Genomic DNA, 25,325 nt, shown 5'->3' on the forward strand with positions numbered 1-25,325 from the left:
TCCAAGTTCTTGATTATTTATTTACACACACACACAAAAGAAGAAAAAAAAAAAAATGCCTTTACCAGTTTGTCACTCCACCATGTGTCTTTTAAAATAAATTGTTTCTTTTTTTCTTCTACTTCCATTTCTTAGCTTTACCTTAATTGTTTCTTTTTCCTCTTCCTCCATTTCTTTGTCCCAGTTTTATTTTGCATTCCCCTCTGTGTTATACGTTTGGAAAGTCCTATTTCGACCACACTCCTACATTTTTACACCTCAGAAATGTTGTCGCATGTGTATGTATAAGTATTTTTTTTTTGCGCATGTGTATGTGCATAAGTGCTCCTTTTTCGTTTGTGTCTTCTGTGGAAGGTGGTCGGACTCCAGGTTGCAGGAATTTTGTGTCCATAACTTGAGCCCGCAGATGAGGGTGTATTTTTTTTTTTTTTTTGTATATAAGATTGTAAGGAAAGTGCAGATATTAAGGGAACAGGTGTATATACACATGCGCGCGATCATTCTTCCGTGTCCACTTCCTTCCCTGGCACATGTCTACCTAGACGTACATATGCATACTTACGCCTTCCGCAACCTTGCACGTAAAACTGGCTGTTGTAGTAACGATATACACAGCTTCCGTTACACGTAGCCTATTTTCTCACTCCAAAAAAATTAAATGATTCGAATATTACCATTTCTATATTTGGGAAACAGGGATGACATAGATCATGTTGAAAAGCTTAAAGAGAATAACGTACAAGCGCTAGTAATATGTTGCACTTATTTCGAGTACCCTGAAGATAAAGTCCCAAGTGCGTTTGCGAAATTACGAGTTAATTTGGAAGACATAGGAATGGAACAAATATCTTCCTATTTTGAGGAATCCAATAATTTTATTCATTCATATGTTAAGAAGGAGCAGGGTGTTCTCATCTCATGCTGGTACTGTTTTTTTTTTTTTTTTTTTCTTTTCTTTTTTTTTTCCGCTTCTTGTCCTTTTTCATGGAGATGTACCTACGTGTATATATATATATAATATTCATTTTGGTTTACCCTCGTCATGTCGGTCAGTTGAGTATTCCTGGTTGCGTATCAGTGAATGTGTGAATAGACACTCGCACCACTCCTTTTTTACAGCCAAGGGATCAGCAGATCTTCCACGATGTGCATAGCCTATCTAATGGGAAAGCAGGTATTTGTTTTTGTGAAAAAGAATATTGCAATGTTTCTCTCGCCTCTATGCTGTACTTTGTCGTGTGTTCACAAAGTTCTGAACGCTCAGGAAGTTCCACACTGGCACTATGTCTACCGCAAGGTGTTCATTTTTTTTTTTCTTCTCCTTTTTGAGACTGTTCTTATATCTGTGCTTTTTGCCGTGCAGAATTTTTGCCTCATTGAAGCATTCAACTTTATAATGGAGAAGAAGACCATCTGCCCGAACATTGGATTTATTGAGCAGCTCTGTGACTATGAACAAGTTTTAAAGAACAAAATGACTTTTTCCTCCAAGAAGTACATAAACTGGTTTACCTCCCATATGTGCGACAACAACGTAAAGGCGGATTTTAGTCTGGAGTGCAAAAAGAACACCACGTAGATTTTCGTTTCGCCAGTGGTCATTTGGAGTAGTGCCTAATCATGGGCTACTTCACTTACAGTTGAAACGAAGCTAATTTTTTTTTTTTTTTTTTTCCCAATTCCAGCTAACCGTGGGTTGTTAGCGCTCATATTGAGGGGGTACACATGCGTCCACTTATATGCACACGTTCGTATTAATTTATCAGGTCGTTCTCACATGAAGGTAAAGGTGAGGTTAGAAGGGGGTACCTATTTTTTATTCATTTGAATAGATTCCCCTTTCCTTTTTTAATGAATAATGAGTGTGTGCGTCTTTACTCTTTGATTTGTTCTCGGGGAGGGCTTACAATTGTATGTATATATAAATATGTATATGGTAGGCTCTGCAGTACATTTCGTTTATACCTTTGCTTCCCCCTTTTTCTTTTTTTCTGAAATGTATAATTTACCCAAATTCGAAAATATGCATGTGCGATTATTAAAAATTAAGAAATTATGATCATCTTTTTTTTTTTTTTTTTTTGTTTATAATTCCCATTTTGCCTCTTTTAAAGTGTTACTTCCTGTTACATAAGACTTTTGAGCAAATTTAATAATTGACCATTATGTTTTTACTAAAGTAAACATGAACGGAAAATTGCATAGGTTCTTTTCATCTTTTATTATATATATTTTTTTTTCTTTTTTGCATTTTATGTTCTTTCGTTGTTTGTAGTAGCCCGTTTAGCATAGTTCTGAAAATAATTGGAAGGTTTGTCAACCTGTTGAATGTAAGTTTGTCTTTTCATTTTGAAGCGTTTATCACTGTGTACAAATTTGACTTCACTCCTTCTTTTCCTTGGCCTTTTCAAAAATGAGTGTATGACAGAAAACGTCTATGTCTGCTTGTTCGTAGGAATATGCATATGAATGTATATACACTTAGCTTCAACTCTGTGCCCCTGAGGGCTTTTTTCATCACCCCCCCTTTTTTTTTTCTACCTTCTCTAAATAGCCAAAATAGTGCTTAAAAAAATAGCTATATAGAAAAAAAAAAAAAAAAAAATGCAAAATGGCTAGCCAATAATGAAGGTATCTGAGCATTTTTTTTTCAGCCATTTTTTATGTAGTCTGAAGCCACATGATGAGGGTGTGCGAAGCGACATAGTGGGTGAACGATTATGTCACGTGCAATTAATGGCGGCATGGGAAATGCCGATTGTGAGAAGGGGGGGAATTTTCAGTATTGGCGATTAATTTCCACAGAAAGGATAGACGATTGTAAGCACAGCGGAATGTTGTTTATTATACGAAAAAAATATAACGAAAAGGATAACGAAAGTAAAGGCTAAACTAAGTAATTGTCGAAATAGCGTGCGTATACGGAATTGTCGAATATCTTCCAAATAAAGTAAAAAACAACTGTATGGAAATAACGAAAGGAAAACTTGCTCTCTTTCCCTCTCTGCATGCGTAGACGTTCCCCACAATTCGTAAAACGATGAAAGGACGCTACGAATTAGTAGGTATAAAGGAAAATAATGTATGATGGGCCAAAAGTGAAGCCCATTTTTTTAAAGGGAATTTCTTCTCACGGCACGATCTAGCTATACTCCCATTTTGTTAACAAATGGGTTATGCACATTTAGCGTGTATTTCTCTTTTTTTCTTTTTTTTTCTTTCTTTTTTTTTTTTTTATAACCTCCAACGTTTGTTCCCTCCCCCCCCAACAGATGCGCCGCACAAACGAAGATGGCTGATGTTGTTTTTTTTTTCCTACTGCTGCATGGTAGACAACCTGATATGTTTCACATTCTCGCCAATAAGCACCTTCACGTACAAATTATATGGAATTTCGAATAATATATTTCCGCAGGTTTACCTGGTTATATACTCCATATTTTCAATCCCGCTGTCCTTCTTGTTAAGTGAATGTTCGTTACGAAGCAACGTGGTGTGCAGTTCGCTACTGCAGTTCATGGGGTGTTTGTTAAGGTACATATACTGGGAGAACTTAACGGTTGTTATGTTTGGTCAATTCCTATCATCAATTGGTCAAATAATTTTTGTGAATGCTCCTCCGGAAGTTTCCCTAGTATGGTTTCCAGAGAAGGAACGAATCATATCTACTAGCGTATCTATAATTTCGAATGCGTTAGGTACAGCAATAATTTATTTGTATGTCCCCTTAGTGGTAATAAATGAGAAAGACATACAAGTGCTACTGAGTCACATTTGTTTGGCCAGCTTTATCGGCTGTGTGATGGTAACATTGTGCTTTGAGAATAACCCCCCTCCAACGATTACTAGTTCTGTGCTATCCAACGCACAATCATCATTCGACATGAAATTTCATTCAAATTTTTGCATGCTTGAAGAAGATCAAAATTTTGATACATGCTACTTATGTATGGACAGTCCAGCAGAAGGGATAAGCGAAAATAAAATAACCAAATGCTTGAAAGAGTTAAGACGATTTTTAGTGGACCTGAAGGGCGAAATTGAAAATATATTAACAAAGGAGGAAATTATAAAAATTTTAATTATATTTTGTTACTCAGAATGTTTAATTAGTAGTTTTTCGGCAGATATGTCTATAGTTTTGAGAGAAAAAATGATAAGCAAAAACTACTTTTCCTTAGCTGGGTCATTATTTATATGTAATACAATATTAGGAAGTGCAATAGTATGTTTGAATGCTAATAGTGCCCATTTTAAGTTACTAATCCTTATATGTATATGCATGATTATGTCCGTTTGCGTCTTACTATATCTGACTGGGCATCCGATTTTGATCATTCTCACTTTAAGTTTAATTGGATTTTGGTCTGGTCCGTTACAGCCAATATGTGTTGAAATGGCGTCCATAAGAATTTATCCCATCAATTCCAATTTGTGTACTTCTCTTCTCCAAGTTATTTCCTTTTCCGTTAGCGCAATTTTTATATCATTTTTTTCGTACATATCTACCTATGTCACTACACCCCTTGTGATCTTTTTCCTCTCCGTCCTCATGCTGCTAGTCGGTCTAAGGTTAAAACCGATTAGTGGTAAGGACAGGAAGAGGAGGGAACCCGGTACTACGAATAATATTTCCTTCTCATATAGAAGTGGGCTCTTAAATAGGAACACATTAATCCGGACAAATAAGTTTGCCGACTTATCTGTGGACTTATTTGATGACCTGTTCCATGAGCGGGAGTGCGATGATCCCTTGTTTGGGACCCCCCCTGCAGATGCTTTCCTCCAAAGGGGAAGCAGCAGCGATTCGGAGAACATAGTCCAGGAGGGACCTATAAAGCCAGGAAATATCCCCACCTGTGTAATGCGCAAAATGAGAGAACATCTAGGAGGAGAAGACTACCAAGAAATAGAACTGAACAGGAAACTCAATTTGGATAACCTAAAGAAGGATCTTTTCTTTTATAACGAAAAAGTGGAATCATGGAAGGGGGGGTCTAAATCGTTTTCCCGAAATTACTGTGATGAGTATAGTGAGCATTTTGACGAAGAGAAAATGAACTTGCCAAATTACAACACGTGTTAGATATTTTCCTAAGAAGGAATTCTGTTCTTTTCGTAATTCTTTTCCAGTTGGAAACCCTGCCTGGGCACGGGGAAACCGACGCCTTGTTCGAAAATTTAAGGGTCTAATAATTTTATGTGTTTATCTTCGGATAATAACTTATTTTTCAAGAACTGAGAATATAACGCATTTAAAATGCTTAATTTTTTTAACGTTTGAAATTTTAAAATTTATTACTATCTTAATTATTTTTATTATTATATTTTTATTTTACTATATTTTGGGGGCACACAGTGCTGCCCCCCTTCCACCATTTTAAACAACTGGAACGTCTTCCAAATATTCGTGAAGGTTTCGTCAATTTTTGTTTCGCAGAACTGAACACTTCCCTTTTATACCTACAGAATAAAGTGTTGCCCTTTTTTCTTTAATCCATTTGCTAGAAAGGACGAGAAGAAAAAGAAAAAGAAAAAAAAAAAAAAAATGGACTGACGCCGTACGCGCTGTGCATGACTCTTCCCGCTTCTGTTTTACTTACGTCTACTCGATAGTAGATCTTTCTTATGTTTTAAATTGGACTATAACGCCATGTTTTTTTATGATACGCCACTATGATGTTTACTTAATTCTTCGCTCTTTTTTTTTTTTTTTTTTTTTTTTTTTCGCTTCACCGTTTAGATGTGTTACGAAATTTTGCGCACATAAAGCAGACACGTAATATGCGACAAGCGGAGTTAATATATTTTTACGCCCTTTTTCTGTAGCATCATAACAGGTGTGCACTTGCTACTTGAAAGAAAAAGGGTCTAAATGACTGCTTCACGGAACTAGGCTTTCCCGTTTTATCATTTTCGTCCAATAGATGCTGAGGTGGACAAACTAATAATGCACTCATGGATAATCGCTAAAGAAAAGCCATCTGAGGAATTTTCCTCTTAAGTTATTACAGTGTGTAAGGAGATTCTACCCCCCCCCCCCCCATAGCGGGCATATATATATATGTGTGTGCGTGTGCACTACTGGAACTTCACAAAATATGCACAAATTTGGAGCTCCCCCTTCCGTGCAGTTTGATCGAAGTTGGCCATCCCCAATTTCTACATTAAAAGAAAAAAAAAGCAGTTCACTTATGCGCGGAAGTAATTTCTCATTTTTCCTTTCCCAACTGGTTTGGCTATAAAATTGGCATGTTAGCGCGAATGAAGAAAATCTAAAATGATTACCCTGTGCTGAAGTTACACGGGGAACATGTTATCTGCCTATTCATACATACCTATGCATATGCATAAATATGCGCTTTCACGTATATATATTTTTGGCTGTCTCTAGACAAGAAGCACTCCTGTGAACTGCCGAGTTAAAGGCGCCTCAACTATAAGGCATAGACTTACATGCCCGAGGGGGAAACATAACCGCTTATTCCTTTTTCTTACCTTTTTTTTTTTTTTTTTTTTTTTTTTTTTTACGAAAGGGCTAGACAATTTTAGAAATAGAATTTTTACCGTTTCGTAAAAAAAAAAAAAGGGGTAAAAAAAAGGAAGTCCTACATTTTTAATATGCTACTCAAAGGAGATATGATCAATTTGTGAGGCATTTATTCTTCCCCCCTTTTTTTTCCCTATCATGCGCATATGTATAGTTATGTGCATGTAAATATGCATGGCTCCTTCGTGATTGGACAACGAAATATGCTCGCCTACCCATGTCAACTGCAAACATGCGTAAATTTAATTTGATAAGTACAAAAGAGGTGTCTGAAATTGTGAGTTGGTACACCCATGTCTGTGCTGGGACTATGCAGGGCTACCGCGCAACGGAGGAAGATGTAAGGCTTGTTTTTCCTGGGGATACATAGTGCCCTGGACATTTTATAATTCTAGAAGGGTGTCTCACTCCTGCACTGGGATATGCTAGAGTACACTATATCCTTGTGTCGTCTCATTTTTGATTATTTTTTCTTTTTTGTCCCGCTGTGAAAGAACAAAATAAAATGAGAGTACTCACCCAAATAAACATTTCTTCTGCACATTTTTTTTTTTTTTTTTTGCTCTGTAAAAAGCGACATTAAATCATATTTAACGTTTGCCCATTTTTCGATGAAAACGCCCTTCGTTTTACCGTTGCGAAGGGGCACTAAGAGTTACGCCGGGGATACACGCAGGTGTACTTATCGATTCCCGCGTCCTCACTCACCGGCGCAACACTCCTTCCACCCTCCACTTCCAGGCAACGGTCATCTTGGCGTCTCTCAAAAATTTCCCCTCCTGCAGGTAGGATGACACATCCCTGGGAATATCTAATAACTAGACATCCCCTCCCAGGAGTGTTCTATATTTAATGCATCAATTTTTTGTTTTGCGGGAGTGTTATGCCCGAGCCGCACATCTGCATATTTGCACATTTCCGCATTTTCCCGTTTTACTTTTCTTCCGCTAATTCAAGGCTGTGCACAATATTCGATGGGTAAAAAACGCGACGAGGGACAAGAGAGGCAATCCAGCTCTTTCCACAAATGAGACGTCAAATGCACAGAGCATATGCTCAGCGGGTGCTCTTATTTTTTCCCCCCTTCTCACATTCCTGGGATGAATATCAAATGCAAAATTTCGTTTTCCCACAATTTAGTCATATAGGAAAAGAGACAGCCTTATACTGCGCTCGGAATATAGCGGATTTTATAGGTGCTTTTGCAAGGATCGAATTCTCTTAAATTTATTTTTCACCATAAAATATTTTTCTCTGTTGCACATTTTGCCAAATTCCAATTTGAAAACGTTTGCAACTACATAGAACAATTTTTTTTTTTTTTTTTCTCATCAGGAAACTGTGAAACGTTGGACGCCCGCAACATAACAGATGCTTGCATCCAGATGGACAACGAAATTTTAAGTGAGTAAAAGAATTTTATTTACTCCAAAATTGGGGTTAAGGAAAGAGGTGTACAAAGGAGCAAAGATTTGTGTTTGCTTCTTCTCCACTAGAAAGAACCGCACTTTTGCCATGATTATGAACAACGGACGGTGTTATCTTTTTCTCTATATTTATCTGCACACATTATTGTGCATAAGAACCGTGTCCCATCGGCATGAGGTTTAAATCCGATTTAATTAGACTTTTCAAAATATTCCGCATTTTTATTCACTCCATTTCTTAGACAGCAATTTTGCAAATAGTGGATCCACAGGTAAGAAAAATTAGAGTATTTTATTTATTTTTTTTTAAATAAGGGAACATAAAAGTGTGCCTCCATGGGAACCTCCTCGAAATGTGCCGCATGAAGGGTTAGCACAAAATTCATATTCTTCGTGACCAACACATAAATATGCCCACATCGCCTTTTTCAGCCATCATTGCCATCATTGAAAAGGTTATGAACCAGGATGTTTTCAAGCTTTACATTTGCAACTTAGGTAATCCCCTGAAATTTTTTTAGCTTACAACATTTGCCCCCTCTTTTTATATTTTTCCTTTTTTACGTCAAATAGTTGCCGCGTCGTTGGACAATGACCCTCCATACGCCCTTTCCACTTTAATGCCTTCTTGTTAATGCTAAAATGTTCGTTACTATTTAGTAACTATCAATTGTTAACTATCAATACTTACCGGTCCCTTTGTGTTTACACCCACTGTAGGTGACTCTCGGGCAATGCTGATCAAGAAGGATGGGTCGTTCATCTCCCTGAGCGAAGATCACAAACCATACAACAAAAAGGAAAAGGAGAGAATCGACAAAATTGGAGGATTTGTGGAAAATGGAAGGATACTCGGATACATTGGTGTGTCCAGATCGTTTGGGGATAAAGTAAGTATCAGCTTCTGAATATGTCACCCCATTTGAAAAATGCAGAAATATGGAATAGTAGCGATTGTTTCTTTGGTGCACTTTTTTTTTTTTTTTCTCGTTTAATTTAAAAAAATATAGAGATAGAAACATGTTCATCCACATCGCTAGCAAAAATAAGGAGTATCTCCCTTTTGTTTATGAACCCAACTTCCCTTCTGTAGAACTACAAAGGAAGGAACAACGTTCCGTATGATCCCCACGAGACGATGATCACGTGCATACCAGACATAAAAATTTTTTACGCAAATTGCGACGACATATTAGTATTAGGGTGTGATGGAATATTCGAAATGCTTTCATGGAGTGAGGTCGCCAAATTCAGCTACGAGTGTGTCAATAGGTACTCACTAAGCGATGCTGTGATTAACATTTTAGACTATGCGTTGTTGTCTGGATCCAAGGACAACATAACGATTCAAGTAGTTAAATTTTTTAACGAGAAAGTGGAGAGTTTCCATTTTCGAGAAAAATTGGTACCGAGCATTTATATACATAATGAACAGGTAACCAAGTATGAATTTTATGGAAGGTTCCTAAATAAGTATCACATAAATGATAGGAATATTATTAACAACTTGATGGAATACTGCACCGAAATAAAAGAAAAGGGGTGTTCCATTGGGCCATTTTTAAAAAGAATGCGAGAAAATAAAAATACGCATATTATATTAAATAGGAGGAATAAGAAAAATATCAAATATTTGACGTTGCCAATTCTCCAAGAGGATCTCAAGACCAACAATTCTTTTAATGCCATGGATCAAAACGACTTCAACAATATGAGGGAGTTTTTTAGAGAATATGACAAAAAGATAAAGACGGTGAATTGTTCAAATGGGGGGAATAGAAAGACGCTGTGAATTGGGGGAAGATTAGCAAATTTTTTTGTTAGGCATTCTCAAATGGGTTTCTACATATGGGTGCACACCCCACATGGGGGAACGTAATTGTTGAGAAGAAACATGCACATTACTGTATTTAGGAAAAAGTGTGCTCGAAAAAAGAAGAGAGGAACATTCACGTTTGATCATTTTTCGAGCAAAGTTTTGTTCTTAAGGATGTTACCAAAGGTAAGCGCCCATTTGTGCAGAAATTTTTATTCTTTCAAGCGTGTAGAGGGACGAATGCGTGAAGGCACGCTTTCGTCACTTCTAACATTTGAGAGGAACATCTGAAGATCCACGTACGCATGCATACGTACTACTCACTTCCCAACATGTCTCCATTTTTTTTAATTGGTTAAATTTATTAACCATATATAGTGACACACTCCTAAGGCCAGTGTACTACTGTGCAGAAAGTGGTCACTATTGTATTCACACGGTATTTATGTGTGAGTGTGCGACCCCAAATGTTTCATTTGAAAAAATCTGAAGAGCTTCCAAAAAGAGGAGGAAAAAAGGAGCTTCTTATTTTTAATTTGTTTCCCTTTTATATGTCGCTGAAATGGACGCAATCAGGGGACGAAATGACCCCTCTTTTTTTTTTTTTTTTTTTTTTTTTTTTTATCACTCTTTGTTTTACCCCTCACTATTTTTTTTTTTTTATATTGTCCTTTTTTGTTGCTTCATACATTTTACATGTGCCTAACAATCCTGTCTGATTTCTCTTCTTCCTTCGAACGTGTGATTACTACCAAACCGGTAGCCATACGTAATAGTCAATTTTGAGAAAGTTGCAAAGTCGAGTAGCTAGCCGTAAAAAAAGAAAAAATGGCTATGTATATATTTAAGTATGCAAACTATTTGCTCGCCAAATTAGCAAGTCATATTTGCAATTTATATAAGCTTTAGCGACAGCGCTCAGTTAACCATATGTGTGTTTTTTGTGAGCGCTGTGGGAAGGTTCTAACCAAGTCGTCTTGTCCATTTGGCAGTTTTGCAATGTTCGCGGGAAGAGTGCGTTGTTCTTGCATTCCACGTGCGTATGTACATATTTGTGTACAAATGTGTGCACATTTTTTATGCACTTTTAGCATGAACATTTTTTTTTTTTTTTTTTTTTTTATTTATTTTTTTTTGCAAAAAAATGGCTAGCTACTTGCCGCAGTGATGTCGTAAATTAATAAAGACCAAAATTGTATTTTCTTCTTTTTCGCATTAACTATTTTATTTATTTCATTTTTTTCCTTTTCCGTTTCGTACAAATGTATTATTATAAAACAATTTCGATTTAAATTTATAAATTTTGTTGATTTCTCCAATTTGCTTTTGTTCAATTTAAAACTTTTCACAAATTGGCAATACTTTGCTTCAGGACATAACTGCCTTGTTAAAATTTACCCCCTTTGTTTGCACACACGCGCGTTGATTTTGCACAATTGCACGTACTTACCTCGGAATATACACGTTTAAGAAAACACTTTTCCTCAGTAAACCGTATCGAACATGCAACCCTTCCAGTTCTTTCCCCAAGTAGACAACAAAGTAAACGTTGTTCCAATGCAGCCCTTTCAAATGTATGTTCCCAACCATAATGTGATTGTTCCTCAAGCATGCCAAGAAAACATACAGCAGTATCACCAGCAGCCAATCTTTTTCGAGCCTCTGCCCCCAGTATATGTGAAAAACCATTTGCTACCATCTCCTATTCTGGTACAAATGCCAACAACGGTGGTTGTTCAGAATGAGTCCCAACCGGCAATGGTTCTTAGTCAGCCACCCTCAAACATCGTAGTCAAGAATAATCCGCCGACATCCGTTTTTGTGAAGCAGTCCAATCCTAATGTAGTCGTGAAGAATGAAGCGGCGCCAAATTATGTGCAGAGTGTCGAGGCATGTCAAGAGGGCGTGATGGCAGATATGAATCGCCCCATGATGACCACCTTGAACAAAAATATTTTATAAATGAAGAAAGGAGTGGAGAAATTTACGTATGTGCATATGATATGGGTAAGCATGTTTCTATTACACGTGTGGGGGTGGAAGGAGTGGCACTACAAGATTAATCCACGTTGGTGCCAAGTAGAGCTAATTCAAATTGGCGCAGGAGTAATATCCAGGATGGGATATTCTACGGGATATTTTACCTCCATCTTGTCGTGGGGATATCCGCTTATATATAGACATACAATCATGCATGCAGCAGATCCGAATGGTACGTACATGTTCCCCTCTCCGCCGAGCTCACAAATTGCCTGTTCGACGATGAAGATGGCACTGTGAACACTTTCATATTAGCTTAAAAATCCAAGTTTAGTATAAGTGAATAAATGAGCCCTCTAAAGAAAAGGGTTAAAAGCTTTTATGTGTCTATATTTCCTTCATGGCTTGGCCACAGTGTAGACATATTTCGCTACCCCTTCATGACATACCTTTTTGTGCAGCTGTAAAAACATAATTTTGCATAAATGTAAATTTGTAGGTACAGTTTTTCATTTTTTTTTTTTTTTTTTTTTTTTTTTTTTTATAATGGAAATCTGCCAATTTCGTTCTATTAAAAGGATAATTGTTTGAGAGATGATCACAAATGTGCTTGTGCTTCGTAGATGATACGAAGCGAAGCTTTTCCTATATGTTGAGTCCTGCTCGTGCAGGGATACTTCACAAGGATTGCAATTAAAAAGTAAAACTATTCCTTTTTAAGCGAAAGTTGTGTGTAATAAAAACAATTTTAAAAGGTTTTTTTTTTTTTTTTTTTTTATATATATATGAACCACAAAAATGAGAAAAACGATAAAAGGATCGAACAAAGACGACAACTAAAATGTTTATAAAGAGAAGAGGAAGAAAAAAAAAAAAAAAAAAAAAAAAAATTCTTCACTGGGTACATTCAAATGAGTTATGTTCTCAATACAAATGTGACAAAAAATATATTGGCACACATTTCTTCCCTGTATTGATCTGCTATGAAATAATTTTTTCGCTTTCCCTGTGTGTGCCCCACTTTTAGACATTCTTCCGAGTGTGTGTTGAAGAGGCTATCTATTCAGATATTCGACTAAGCGGTTAGAGCCACCATGTTCCATTATGTGTGATCAGGGAAAAGGGGCCCATACATGTGTATAAAAATATGGAGTGTATTTATATGTGCCCTCATTTGTACAACATAAACGTGCAAAGGTGTCATGTGTGCATTATATATTTTTTCCCTCCGACTTGTGGTTCACTGTGCTGACATATTCGTGGAGGTTAACAAATATAAGATTCCTTTTTTTTTTTCTTTTGCTCACCCTCCATTTTGGAATTTTAATATTTTGAAGGGGTGCTTTTCATGTAGTCCTCCCTTTTATTCGCATATAGGTTCATATTGTAAGGGGAATAGTTACCATCATTGTTGAGGGGGACATTGGTAAAATACATGTTGTTCATAGGCTGAGATTTATTTTGAGTCGTTAGGTACTGATTAGAGTAAATGTAGGAAGGATCTGTAAGTTCGTTCATTTCCGGGGTAGTAACTCCAATTAGAGGTTCTTTTATCCCTTGGGGAATTCCCGTATTAAGGTTCGTCATAGAGGTGAGTTCGTTCATTTGATGGTTGAGACTTAGGGCATAATTGGCATTGCCCGAAAACTCGTTGCCTGATTTTTCCATGATAATGTTTGGATTTTGTTGTCTAACTATGATAGGCTGTGGTTCATCATTTTTTAGGATGATATTTTGTGGGGGCAAATCTAGAGTAATAGGTGGATTCGGCTGCGTGTGAATTATGACGGTAGGTGGTTGCCTCACAATGATAGGTTGTATGCTGTTGTGTTGCATCATGACGTAGTATACGAGATGGTCCATTTTACGGGATAAAATTCAAGTATAGACAGAAGCAGCTGCGGTACCTGAGGAGGCTATACGGGATATCTCGCAGAAAGATGCTCCTATAGCGGCACAGGTGAAGGACTCTGAGTGGAAATACAATTTGCGAAGAAACTCGAACAGACAATATTTATAGAGGAATACACTACCTCGAAAATGTAAATGGGATGAATTTTTTTTTTTTTTTTTCTTTTTTTGTTTTTGTTATATTCCCTTCAAGGGTAAAAACTGTTCGATAAAGTTAAACGAGTAGGGAAAAGTGTACAACACATGAGTGGGGTTTTACTTATTTTGCGAATACGTATAGACGGAATGAACAAGTTTGGAAGTTACAGGGATGGTTAATTTTTTCGCATATCGTTACTCAATTATCCATTCCGTTTGAGATACTTTCTTTTTCGCCGAAGGGAATTTCCCTCTTTTCTTCATAGCCCCCAAGGAGTGAAATCCGCCAAGTTCCGTCCACCTTGTGTATGTACAACACGGGATGGAACCACTTCAATGCTTGGGAACCTTTCACCGCTCTTTAACACGACAGTGTCGGTCCTTTTGTACTTTCCAGGGTTGGAAAATATAATTTATGAATATTACCGTTTTTCCGCCTAGCATATTGTAATGAGTCTAACATTTGTTCCTACCTGTGTGTGTCCCTTTTTAAACACATGGGAGAAAAAGTTGCACTTTACCTAGCAATTGGAATTTTATCTCCCGCGATGTACATTTCCCATTGCCCACATATGGAAAAATATAATTTGTCATTAATTTGACTTTTTTTTTTTTTTTTTTTTTTTTTTGAATAAAAATCATGTAGTTGTTATGTATGTAGTATGGCAAAATAGATATATGTGCTTTTGGAAAAATAAAGGGAGGTAATAATAGAGAATGTAAAGGGAGTGTTCATGGGTTATTTGCTTCCTCCCGCATTATTAACAATGTGTACATGCTTGGTTAAAACAATTTAACAGTCACGCCCATGGCGCTAAAAAAAAAAAAAAAGCATAAACGGGGAAGAGATTCACTCCCATATGGTGTGGAAGTCGCCATCACGGTCTACCCTCTTGTAGGTATGTGAACCGAAGTAGTCCCTCTGGGCCTGTACCAAATTGAGTGGCAAATTTTTAGAGGTCACCATTTGGAAGTAAGCCAAACTAGCGGAAAACGCAGGAATGGGAATGGACGACTTGGTAGCTACCTCAACAACTTTCCTCAAAGATGGAAGTTTATTTTTCATTTCTTTAGCAAAATCTTCATCCAGGAATAACAAGTCCAAGTTCTCATTTTTTTTATAAGCGTTGGTAATTCGATCTAAGAAAACAGCTCTAATAATACAACCTCCTCTCCAAATTCTTGAAATTTCTCCAAGGTTTAAATTCCATTTCATTTCTCCTGATACTTGCTTCAGTAAAAATAATCCTTGTGTGTAGGATATGATTTTGCAACAGTAGAGAGCATTTAACAGATCGTCCTCATAATGGCTCAAATCTTCACCCTCTACTTTGCGCACTTTCATTTCGTTGCAGAAATGGCTATCTGCCTTTATTCTCAAATTTTTGTATGCACTTATATTTCTTGCATCTAATGCTGCACACATGGTTGGGCATGGAATTCCCCTCTCGATAGCTTCTAACATGGTCCACTTTCCAGTTCCTTTAGCCCCAGCAATATCCAATATCATATCTACGAGGTGCTTATCCGTTAAATCGTCTTTCTTGCCCAAAATTTTGTACGTTATTTCAATAAGATAAGAATTCAAAATTCCTTCATTCCATTTTTTAAAGACATCAGACATTTTCTCATTGCTATAATTGAGAATATGTTTCATTAGTAAGTAGCTCTCTGATATTAACTGCATATCTCCATATTCGATTCCGTTATGAACCATCTTCACATAGTTACCTGATGACCTGGGTCCTATGTACGTAACACAAGGTGATGTGCCTACCTTGGCTGAGCATTTTTCTAAAATATCCTTAATTTGGTCATAGGCATATTTAGATCCTCCTGGCATGAATGAGCATCCATATCGTGCTCCTGCTTCTCCTCCACTAACTCCCATGGCTAGATACTCAACTTTGTGTTCCTCACAAATTGAGATTCTCCTTTCTGTGTTCAAATACCATTCATTTCCTCCGTCAATGATAATATCTCCTTCTTCGAAATGTTTTAAAATATTTTTAATCGTTTCGTCCACGGCCGGTCCGGCTTTGATCAGTAGGATAATTTTCCTGGGCTTCTTTAAGTTCTTTATTAGCTGTTCCAAAGTTTCATATCCGTAAATGGGTAGGTTGCTTTCCTTTGCCTTCTTTATCGTGTCCTCCGTTCTTTCATATGTCCTGTTGTACACTCCAATGGTAAATCCGTTGCTCGCTATGTTCAAGCTAAGGTTTTGTCCCATCACCGCCAGCCCGATTAGTCCTATGTCACACGTGCCCGCCATTTTGTTCCAACAGGGATGCGGAAGTGGTAGATGCGGAAGTGGTAGATACGGAAATAGGGGGAAAAGATACACACGACGGTAGATGCTCCGAACGGGAGGAAAAAGGACTCCTGAATGAGGCAGTTTCCGTACGTATTGAAGCTTGCCCTTTTAAATCCTCTTCCGTGTGGCAGGATAAAAGCTGTCCTGTTCCTCTTGCCCCTTCGCGGAATGCTCACGCGGGGATGCGCCTATATGGTCATATAAATACGCACATATATGGGTGCACCTACTTTTTCTCTTTATATATTTGTTGTTAAGAAGTGTATGCTTTTCTCTTTGTTGCCTTGGGTTGGATAACTCTCTATTACGTAATAACACTGACATAACAGTTTGCCTCTTTTGTTGGTTCACTAAATGGAATAATTAACAATTGCAAAATTTTTTTTTTTTTTTTTTTTTATTTTTGCATTCGTATTTTTTTTACCACGAGATGGAATTGCTGTGAGAATTTTTTTTCACTGACGAGTGGGTCGACAGGGGGGCAAACGTATTCCCTGTGGCAAGGTTATTTTTGCGCCTACCCTCGTTCGGAAGCAGAGTGTAAGAATTGGGATCATCGTGATGCAGCGGCTCCGGTTCCTTTTCCCAGCCCAGGGCAATAAGCAACGCCGCGATGAGGTACGCGCTACTATTTGAGAATCCACAAAAGATATATTTTTTTACGGGGAATTATAAATGTGGGAGACCGTATCATAGGAGAGAATATGTTGGGATATATTTAACCATGTAGAGAAGGCAAATAAAAATGATCCACACGTAAGGGTGTATATATTATGACCTTCCCCCCCTTAACACGTGACCATATGTATGACGGCGCCCATATGCTACCCAAATGTGGCCTTGCAAAAATTCTCCCCTGGGTGCACTTTTTTTTTTTTTTTTTTTTTGCGTCGTTGCAGGGGGAATATAAGTACACGCTTTGCACATGCACAGGTTCTCCTATGTAAGGTAGCAACTGTGTACTTGTACAACAAAAAAAAAAGTAAGAGATCACCTATGTGGAAGTCTTGATCGCGCTAATTGCACATTTCCATGTGGAAGGAACAAACAGGAAGCAACGCTCCTTTGGATTTGCCGACTGGCGCAGCGGCCATCAACCCTTCCTCCATATTCCACGAAAAAATTGCGGCTGTAGTTTTTATAATAACTTATACATAAGCAATCACATATGAATGTATACACTTAACACGGGCAAATGGTTAGGCACCACGAGGAGGAGAAAGCTTCGCATCGCAGTAATTTGAAGAAGAGTGCCAAGTGACACGCACAGATAGGTGCATCGTGTGGAAATTGGCGATCCTTTTTGGAGAAGAAGAAAAAAAAAAAGGCATAAGGTGAAGTATGTAACCGCTTACGTAAATGAGGATAGTGAGCAGCTGCTAGGTGATGAAGGAACAAAGGGAAAGATCCTCCTAAGCGCTTCTGTGGATTGGTGTCCTCCCCTTGTACACACAAAGAGGCATCGGATCCAAAAGTACCGAAATAAATTCATTTAATAATGATTAAAGTTATTTCTTCCCTACGTAAAGGAGCCATTTTAGGAACCTTCAAGGAGCTGATCTCCCCATGGTGCTGCAACAGAAGTAGTAATTCACTTTTATGCAAAAGGAGTTTAATAAACGGGACCATTACCCCAAGCAAAAGTTACACAACACTATCGGAGGATGCTGTGAAGGCTATAACGAATCTGAAAGAAGTTGTAAAAAAACCGGATAAAAAAAAAAAAAACATTACGAGAGAGACCCTTAAGAATTGCCAAGGCCATAAAAGACGATATAAATTATTTGGGGACAGAGAAGAATTTCACAACATCGATAGGGACAAAAATAATCTGATTATAGAACCTACTGATTCCTTTCGAGCCGTAATTACTACATCGAAAAATAATGTCCATATTCAGGTTGTTAACAAAAGTAAAAATTACAAAACAGTATTTGGATCCTTTGCAGGAAATGTTGGCTTTACAAAAACACTGCAACAAAGTGAAAGATGCGCCTACAGAATAGGAGAAAACATCGCCAAAAAATGTAGGAGGCTGGGCATATTTAGTATCGATATAAAATTTAGAAGAATCATGAGAGTAGAAACTGTTTTGCAAGCTATGTATGCCAACAATTTAAACATTACACAAATTATTCACGAGCCTAGATTGCCTAAGTGTGGCTTAAATGCCTCCAAGCCAAGGAAGAGAAGGCGTGTATAATATAAGGGTTAGCTCAGCAGAAAAAATGCATAGGTATTTATCTGTACAAACATACAATGTTCCATAACCAATCGGTAACATTTCCCACGAATCCTGTTTTAACAGTTAGTCCGTCTTTGTAAAATAATGCCCCGTCCAAAAATTTTACATATGCTTGTGTACGAGATGAGAAAACTATAACCATTCCGTAATAAATCGGTAATGGTTTGATTCTTTTACGAGGATGAATTTTGTCATCATTTTTTTTTTTTTTTTATCTTTTTTTTAACCTATTTGGGGTATACCGGTGGTTGAATTCATCGTTTGACCCAGTGGAATATATAGATAAGCATAACAGAAGGCTACGTGCTGAAATAGCACCTCACGGCAACTTTGCCCCTGTGATGAATTGATTTGAAATAGAAAAATTAAAATTTTTTACAAACTTGTTTTACCAAATTGCGATTATAAGAAATGAATAAAAAAGTTGAAAGGACACGAAAAAGCAAAAAAAAAAAAAAAAAAAAAGGTGAGTTCCTGTCACATGGATACGCATACCCACGTATATACGTCAGTGGGTAGCTCCAAAATAGGCAACTTCAATATATTACAGAAAAACGAAAAAAAAAAAAAAAAAAAACAATTACAGCATTCAGTTGTAATGTGCATAATTCACATACATCCTCATATGCAGAAAAATACACAAAGGCATTTCTCTCTCCGTTGTGTTTTTGTCTTACACGTCTTGTTTAAAAAAGTGTCATTTGTGAATGTTGAGCACTTCACTGATGGTGACATGTGCTCATCTGTCTTCTGCGTTGAATTTAAAAATCTGCTTCACAAATGGATTGAAAAAAGGGCTAACAAAATGGAAAACAAGAACCTTCCGCCCTTCTTAAAGCCCCATATTATGAATGAAACAATTCAGCTGTTGTTGTACCTCACATGTCATACGAAAGCATGCTCTGGTATTTGACCCTTCCTCTGGTTACACTTGCGCAATACACCATTCAGTGGTTAATCAATTTATCACTTTTTCTCTGTAATTTTTTATAGCGTGTTTTATTGCATCTTCCGCTAATAAACTGCAGTGAATTTTGACTGGAGGTAAACTTAAGTGGGAAGCAATATCATTGTTCTTAATTTTGAGCGCTTCGTCGATGGTCTTCCCCTTGATCAATTCAGTGGCGTAAGAACTACTAGCAATTGCGGAGCCACACCCAAAGGCCATAAATCGTGCGTCTTTAATCACATTGTCTTCGATTTTTAATTGTAATTTTATGACATCACCACATGATGCTTTACCTACAATGGATGTCCCAATATTTTTTTCATTTTTATCAAACGATCCAACATTTCTGGGTTTATTAAAATGGTCCTTCACATGATCACTGTAGCTTCGGGCTGCACATGGGTAACAACCATTTTCCAGGATGTTACGATTTACACAAGGTAAACACAGGGATCCTCTTCCCGCCGCGGATAAGGCTCCCCCCCTTCCTTTGCAAAGCAGCGAAAGGAAAGTAGCCATCATAGTTGGATTTTATTGCAATTGAAATGGAGATAAATGCTTCTTATCTCTCAAAGGGGGAAAAAAATTCTTTTCTTTTTTTTTCTTCTTCCCGGTTTAGCTAATGCGCAATAAAGTACATCGCCCCTTCTTCCCAAAGCAGGTGGTTAATTAATTATGTAATGAAATATAAATAACTGGGTTATCCCTTAAAAAAAAAGAAGAAAACGGTTAAGAAACATTCCTTTACAATTTAAAAATAGCATTTTCGTAAATTTTAAAACTGTTCTGTTTTTTTTCTTGTAATATATAAGCAACTGAACTGCTGGCAAAAAATGAACGCGAAATTAATTCATCAAAAAAAAAAAAAAAAAAAAAAAAAAAAAGACTATCTCGATGTTGAAAAAAAAAGGAAAAAAAAAATTGGGACAAAAAAAAAAAAAAATATATATATATTTATTGTAAGCTTTCCATTTTCTGGGAAGAAGAAAGATAATGAAAAACGTAAAGAGGCAAATTGGAAATACAAAAATTACGTTAATTTTAAGCAAAAGCGCCTTTTTTCCAACGACCGCATGGCATTTATTTGTAAATAATTTGTCATTAAAATAAAAAATGCCATGTGGAAAAATGCGAGCAGTTAAATTTACAAGGATGCATTTCAATCCGCATTTCTGCAGAGGGAAAAAAAAAAAAAAAAGAAATCACGATAAAATTTCATTATATATCATAAGTTGACGTGCCACATTACCTTACATGGTGCCAAATGGTACGAAGTCACATATCCAGTCGTATTCGTCGAAGGGGTCAAAATGTGTCAAAGGAAAAAAGGAAAATCGCATCAGCGCATCGTGAAATTTTATAAAGCGTTATATGTGCATGCAGAGGGAAAGAAATAAAAATAACGCGAAAAGAGACCGCGCATGTCTACAAAACTGTGGATTGTATTACTCACATTATGACACCATTTTGCCGTGTTATACATAAAGGGTACAAGGGGGGAAGGAACAAAAATAATGAGAAATATGATAAAATATATATGTAATTTTCCTCAGCTCATATGAATTTTTTTTAAAGAATAAAAGACGCACTCCTGTTCGTCACACAAAAAGAGCATTTTTCAGCGCGGCGACCCCCAACGGTGGGGAGATCCTTTTCACGATTTAAAGGAAAAGCGAAAATTTTCTTCTAAACAATCTCTCAAATTTGCTATCCTGAGAAGGATCCTCCTCACGCGAGTGAATGAAAAACCATTAGGGGGAAAAAATACCAAATATGACAAATTCTGATTGTCTAAAGCAGCCTTGCCCCCTTTTTAAAGGGAGAGAAAAAAAAAAAATAGAACTTCTCCCTCCCTAAAGGAACACCCTTATTGTAGACATAAAAATACCCTTTCGTGGAAGCACATGTTGAAGTGTAAAAAAAAAAAAAAAAAAAAAAAAAAAGTTGGCAACTTAGGGTGTCATTTTTTCGCCCCAGTAAAGACGCATAACGTTATGTTTAATTTACACCATCTGGTGCGTAGCAAAGTGGGAGAACTCCACCTCCCACTCTTCTACTTTGCACCCATTTTATGTTCATACATTTATATATCATCAACGGGAAAGAAACCCACATTTGTTTTTACCTTTCAGTTAAGTATGATTTTCCACGCAAGGAAGGAATCAACAAGTCTAAGATGCACACAGGTGTAATAAAATGAAAAAAAAAAAAAAAAAATTCTATAACTCAGATTTCAAAGGTGAATACATATTTAAAAGGCACTTACGTCGGTCAATTCATTTGTAATGGTGCATGTGTTTCTTCTTCTTTTTTTTCCGCACGGTGCCCGTTGGTCATGGATTCTCCTTAAAAATATGTTCACGCTTTTCTCGTACATAAAAAAATTGTACATATGACACTTGTTTGAATTAAAGAAAAAAAAAAAAAAAAAAAAAAAAAAAAATATAGGACGGGACGAAAGAGGGAGTTAATATGAACGGTGATGGTCACGTACGTTTGTGAAACCGTTCTCAAAATTTTTCCGTTGTGAAGAAAGATTCCACTCTAGCTCTCGGTCCTGTTGTTGCTCCCTAGTTGATCGAAATCGGTTGGGTGATATCCATGAGGTACTTGACTACTCCTTCTCCGTATTCAGAGGGGTTCTTCTTCAATCGGGGGAGGAGTGTTTTCCTAATGTTGTCGTGGTATTCATTGATGTCCTTAATTTCTTCAGTCGTCAATATAGAATAATCAAGTAATTTCTTTTCATACGGATAGAGAGTTAAATCTTCGAAGGAGTAGAACTCTGTGTTGTCTGTTTTCTTCTTGCTAATTACAAATTGCATGTTTTCGATTCTGACACCAAATTTATTTTCAAGGTAGAATCCGGGTTCGTTCGAAAGTACCATATAAGGTTTCAGTGGAGTGCCAGCTGTTGGTCCTATGGAGCATCCACCTTCATGGACATTTAAGAATAATCCTACTCCATGTCCAGTTCCATGATTATAATCAAGGAAGTGTTTGAATAAATTTTCTCGTGCAATAAAATCTAGGGCCATAGAATTCGTGTAGCTGGCAAATATAACCTTCCTTAAATGTAGGTGTCCTTTAAGTACTAGGGTGTAGATTTTCTTTTCTTCCGCTGTGGGTTCTCCAAAGTGTGTGGTTCTAGTTACATCTGTGGTTCCGTGTAAGTATTGTCCTCCTGAATCAAGGAGATATATACTTGGCGTGATTTTCGAATTTGTAGATTCAGTAACTTCGTAGTGAATAACTGCAGCATTTGGTCCGCTGGCCGAAATGGTTGCAAAGGAAGGGGAGATAAAGTTTGATTTGGTGGATCTGAAATAATCTACTTTATTTTTTAAGGACATTTCTGTTTCGTTAAATAACTCTTTAGTTTTTCTCTTCTCATCACACCAGTGAAAAAATTGTAAAAGTGCCAATGCATCTAGCACATGTGCCTCTTTCATGTTATCTATTTCGACGTCGTTCTTAACTGCCTTTAAGTCAACAACGGGAGATTTTTCCAGCAATATTTTTTCTTTATTAAAAAGCATATATATCATTAGGTTGATATATGGGCTTAAGGAAATTTCGTATTTTTTCTGAGAATCAAATTCTTCGGAGAGGTTCGTATGAACTGCGCTTGTTTCATTGCCTGCCTTGGTGAGTGCCATCGTTTTCGACGAGACATTGTCCCTTAGGTATTCAACTACGGTTTCGTACTCCTTCACATCCACTTTAATTGTGTTGAGGTGTCTAATGGAACTTGGGGAGAGGTTCTTCGATACAGTGAAAAGAATCATTTTTCCAAATTCGTCCTTTTCCCTATTGAACTCGAAGTAGAGATATCCATAGAACAGAGGTGAAAATGTGTAGTCAAATCCACGTAGGTTTAAAATATAAGCAATCTCGTCTAACTCTGAGAGTAATATTTTATCGACATTTTTCTTGTCGAAGGAAAATGCTTGTCTAAATTTTTCTAATTTCTGTCCTGCACATGCACCGTTATATAATCTGTCATGTATAAAGACCTGCTTGTTATTCACTTCATTTTGTTTTAATTCTACTAAGGATTTTTCTAAAATTAGGAAGTTTATATTTTCATTTTTTTCAATTTGGTTCATATTTTTTCCGTAAATAACTTTTTCTTCCACTTTTTTTTCTGGATAAGTGGACTCTATTTTTCCCTTTAGTTTTTCATAAAAATTGACACTGGTGTTTTTTCCATCCACAGCAATATTGTTAAATTCAAGGGATGCAATTGTTTCGTATATTTCATCTCGGTTGGTAATTCTGCTAACTCGTAAGGTGAAGATGTCGTGGTTTAATTCTTTGTTTGCTTGTAATTCGTACAGTGCATTCACGTATAGAATTTGCTTGTCCTTGGTGAGTATTAGGATACCGTCAGCTCCACTGTAGTTGCTCAGGAAATATATTTTCTTGTCCTTGTCGTTTATTATTTCTGAATTGTGTTCATCGCTATTTATTAGGATGTACACATCGATGTTATTTTCTTGCATCACCTTCTTCAGGTTTGCAAGTCTCTCTTCTATGGGAGCTGCCATGTTGTCTTTATCTTCTTCAAGATTGTCACTTTCTTGTAGCTGTTGCCTAGGTTCCTCTGCCTCCTGCTGCAGTTGCGAGGTTCTCTCAAATTCCTTCTTCTCGCTAGTCTGTGTAGAATCTCCCACCGCGCTGGGGACGCTTGCACCGTTCTGCTGATAAATTTGTGGGAACTTTTTCTTGAAGTATGAGGCAGCTGATCTGTTAGATGTTTCGTTGGCGCTTATTTTGTGATTGTCGATCTTATTAGGGTTATTATGGCCTCCGTTATTGCCTTCGTTGTTTCCTATGTTACTTCCTACGTTGCCGTAATTCGTGTACTTGTGGATGGAGCTGATGTAGGCAGAAACGTAGTTAACCCTTGTTCCCTTGTAAAAAATGTTTAAATGGAATACCATTAAACAAAAAAAGGCGTAAAAGAGGGAATTCATACGCATATTTGGTAAGGGGGGTGGGAGAGGAGAAGTGGGTGGTGTAAGGTACCGTGCACGAGTTGGTGCCCCGGTTTGGTCAGCGGTCGCTGCGAGGGAGGTGTATGCTAATGCGGGGGGTACCCCAGTACGGACAAGCTTAACTGCTTAGTAGCTCATCTGCTTGGTCGCCCAACTGTCACCCCCAGATTAACTATATACGTCAATCCTTCGCGGGGAACGCTGCTGTATGCACATAAAACGTGTAAACGTAGATTTAAAAAAAAAAAAAAAAAAAGTGCCGTAAGAAAAAGGATGCCGACGTGACTCTTTACAAAAAGCTAAGCCCAGAGCAACTTCGTTATGTAGAGTTGAGACTCTGGCCGACCTAGGCTCGGAAAATATATATAATACCGGTTTAATACGTATGGCATCTATGCACGTACGGAGGTTGCGTAGATTTAAATATGTACATACGCGCAAGTGAATATATATAACTATATGAATAAGATTGTAAAAAAAAAAAAAAAAAAAAAAAAAAAAAAAAATCAAAAAATAGTTGAAAAAAATTAAATGGTGATCTAAAAATATTTAGGAAAGAAAAAAAAAAATTTTAAATGCATGTACAAAAAAAAAATGTAAGGAATCGCTATAAAGATATATTAGGTTCATTCATGCAATTATAGTAATGGCTATGTGGCAAAATATATATATATTTATATATATATATATACAATATGTTGCGTAACTTTAATTACTAACCTGCAGTAACAAGTAACCGCATGGAGAAACGTGTACGAGAAAAAAAAAAAAAAATGCCACGTACAGCAGGGTGACGCTTGTTCCTCCTTTGCCCTTTTTTCCACGTACAGGTCATCGGCGGAAGAACCCTTTAGCGGTGCGAACCTAATATATAACTATACCGCATCTATTCGAATTCTCTCTACTTGGAATTTCAAAATTGGGTTCCCCACCATAAATACATACATATTTTATATATATTATGCCCACACGATTCCCAGTGCACTTGACCTTTC

General features: G+C 37.0%; 9 protein-coding genes across 9 annotated transcripts; 5 read left to right on the plus strand and 4 right to left on the minus strand.

Annotated features, from left to right (window-relative positions):
- Positions 1-658: 658 nt before the first annotated feature.
- PKNH_1226900 (protein tyrosine phosphatase, putative) lies at positions 659-1,579 on the plus strand (the record flags this gene model as incomplete). Its single annotated transcript, XM_002260287.1, has 3 exons — positions 659-924; positions 1,120-1,174; positions 1,364-1,579. The coding sequence occupies 3 exons, from the start codon at positions 659-661 to the stop codon at positions 1,577-1,579; spliced, it is 537 nt and encodes a 178-aa protein (XP_002260323.1).
- Positions 1,580-3,040: 1,461 nt separating this feature from the next.
- On the plus strand, positions 3,041-5,086 carry PKNH_1227000 (MFS-type transporter, putative; the record flags this gene model as incomplete). Its single annotated transcript, XM_002260288.2, has 2 exons — positions 3,041-3,065; positions 3,273-5,086. 2 exons carry the CDS (start codon positions 3,041-3,043, stop codon positions 5,084-5,086), a joined length of 1,839 nt encoding a protein of 612 aa, XP_002260324.2.
- Positions 5,087-6,782: 1,696 nt separating this feature from the next.
- On the plus strand, positions 6,783-9,769 carry PKNH_1227100 (protein phosphatase PPM3, putative; the record flags this gene model as incomplete). Its single annotated transcript, XM_039114155.1, has 9 exons — positions 6,783-6,890; positions 7,292-7,335; positions 7,508-7,528; positions 7,691-7,746; positions 7,886-7,954; positions 8,220-8,249; positions 8,410-8,475; positions 8,698-8,867; positions 9,071-9,769. The coding sequence occupies 9 exons, from the start codon at positions 6,783-6,785 to the stop codon at positions 9,767-9,769; spliced, it is 1,263 nt and encodes a 420-aa protein (XP_038969816.1).
- Positions 9,770-11,296: 1,527 nt separating this feature from the next.
- PKNH_1227200 (conserved protein, unknown function) lies at positions 11,297-11,755 on the plus strand (the record flags this gene model as incomplete). The annotated part of the gene is made up of 1 exon (XM_002260290.1): positions 11,297-11,755. The coding sequence occupies one exon, from the start codon at positions 11,297-11,299 to the stop codon at positions 11,753-11,755; it is 459 nt and encodes a 152-aa protein (XP_002260326.1).
- A 1,341-nt stretch (positions 11,756-13,096) lies between these two features.
- On the minus strand, positions 13,097-13,636 carry PKNH_1227300 (conserved Plasmodium protein, unknown function; the record flags this gene model as incomplete). The annotated part of the gene is made up of 1 exon (XM_002260291.1): positions 13,097-13,636. One exon carries the CDS (start codon positions 13,634-13,636, stop codon positions 13,097-13,099), a length of 540 nt encoding a protein of 179 aa, XP_002260327.1.
- A 1,036-nt stretch (positions 13,637-14,672) lies between these two features.
- Positions 14,673-16,094, minus strand: PKNH_1227400 (6-phosphogluconate dehydrogenase, decarboxylating, putative; the record flags this gene model as incomplete). Its single annotated transcript, XM_002260292.1, has 1 exon — positions 14,673-16,094. The coding sequence occupies one exon, from the start codon at positions 16,092-16,094 to the stop codon at positions 14,673-14,675; it is 1,422 nt and encodes a 473-aa protein (XP_002260328.1).
- A 1,540-nt stretch (positions 16,095-17,634) lies between these two features.
- On the plus strand, positions 17,635-18,339 carry PKNH_1227500 (ribosomal protein S11, mitochondrial, putative; the record flags this gene model as incomplete). The annotated part of the gene is made up of 1 exon (XM_002260293.1): positions 17,635-18,339. One exon carries the CDS (start codon positions 17,635-17,637, stop codon positions 18,337-18,339), a length of 705 nt encoding a protein of 234 aa, XP_002260329.1.
- A 1,000-nt stretch (positions 18,340-19,339) lies between these two features.
- Positions 19,340-19,852, minus strand: PKNH_1227600 (iron-sulfur cluster assembly protein ISU, putative; the record flags this gene model as incomplete). The annotated part of the gene is made up of 1 exon (XM_002260294.1): positions 19,340-19,852. One exon carries the CDS (start codon positions 19,850-19,852, stop codon positions 19,340-19,342), a length of 513 nt encoding a protein of 170 aa, XP_002260330.1.
- A 2,048-nt stretch (positions 19,853-21,900) lies between these two features.
- Positions 21,901-24,315, minus strand: PKNH_1227700 (aminopeptidase P, putative; the record flags this gene model as incomplete). Its single annotated transcript, XM_002260295.1, has 1 exon — positions 21,901-24,315. The coding sequence occupies one exon, from the start codon at positions 24,313-24,315 to the stop codon at positions 21,901-21,903; it is 2,415 nt and encodes an 804-aa protein (XP_002260331.1).
- Positions 24,316-25,325: the final 1,010 nt, after the last annotated feature.

The sequence above is a fragment of the Plasmodium knowlesi genome, assembly GCF_000006355.2.
Source record: "Plasmodium knowlesi strain H genome assembly, chromosome: 12".
Classification (NCBI taxonomy): Eukaryota; Apicomplexa; class Aconoidasida; order Haemosporida; family Plasmodiidae; genus Plasmodium; species Plasmodium knowlesi.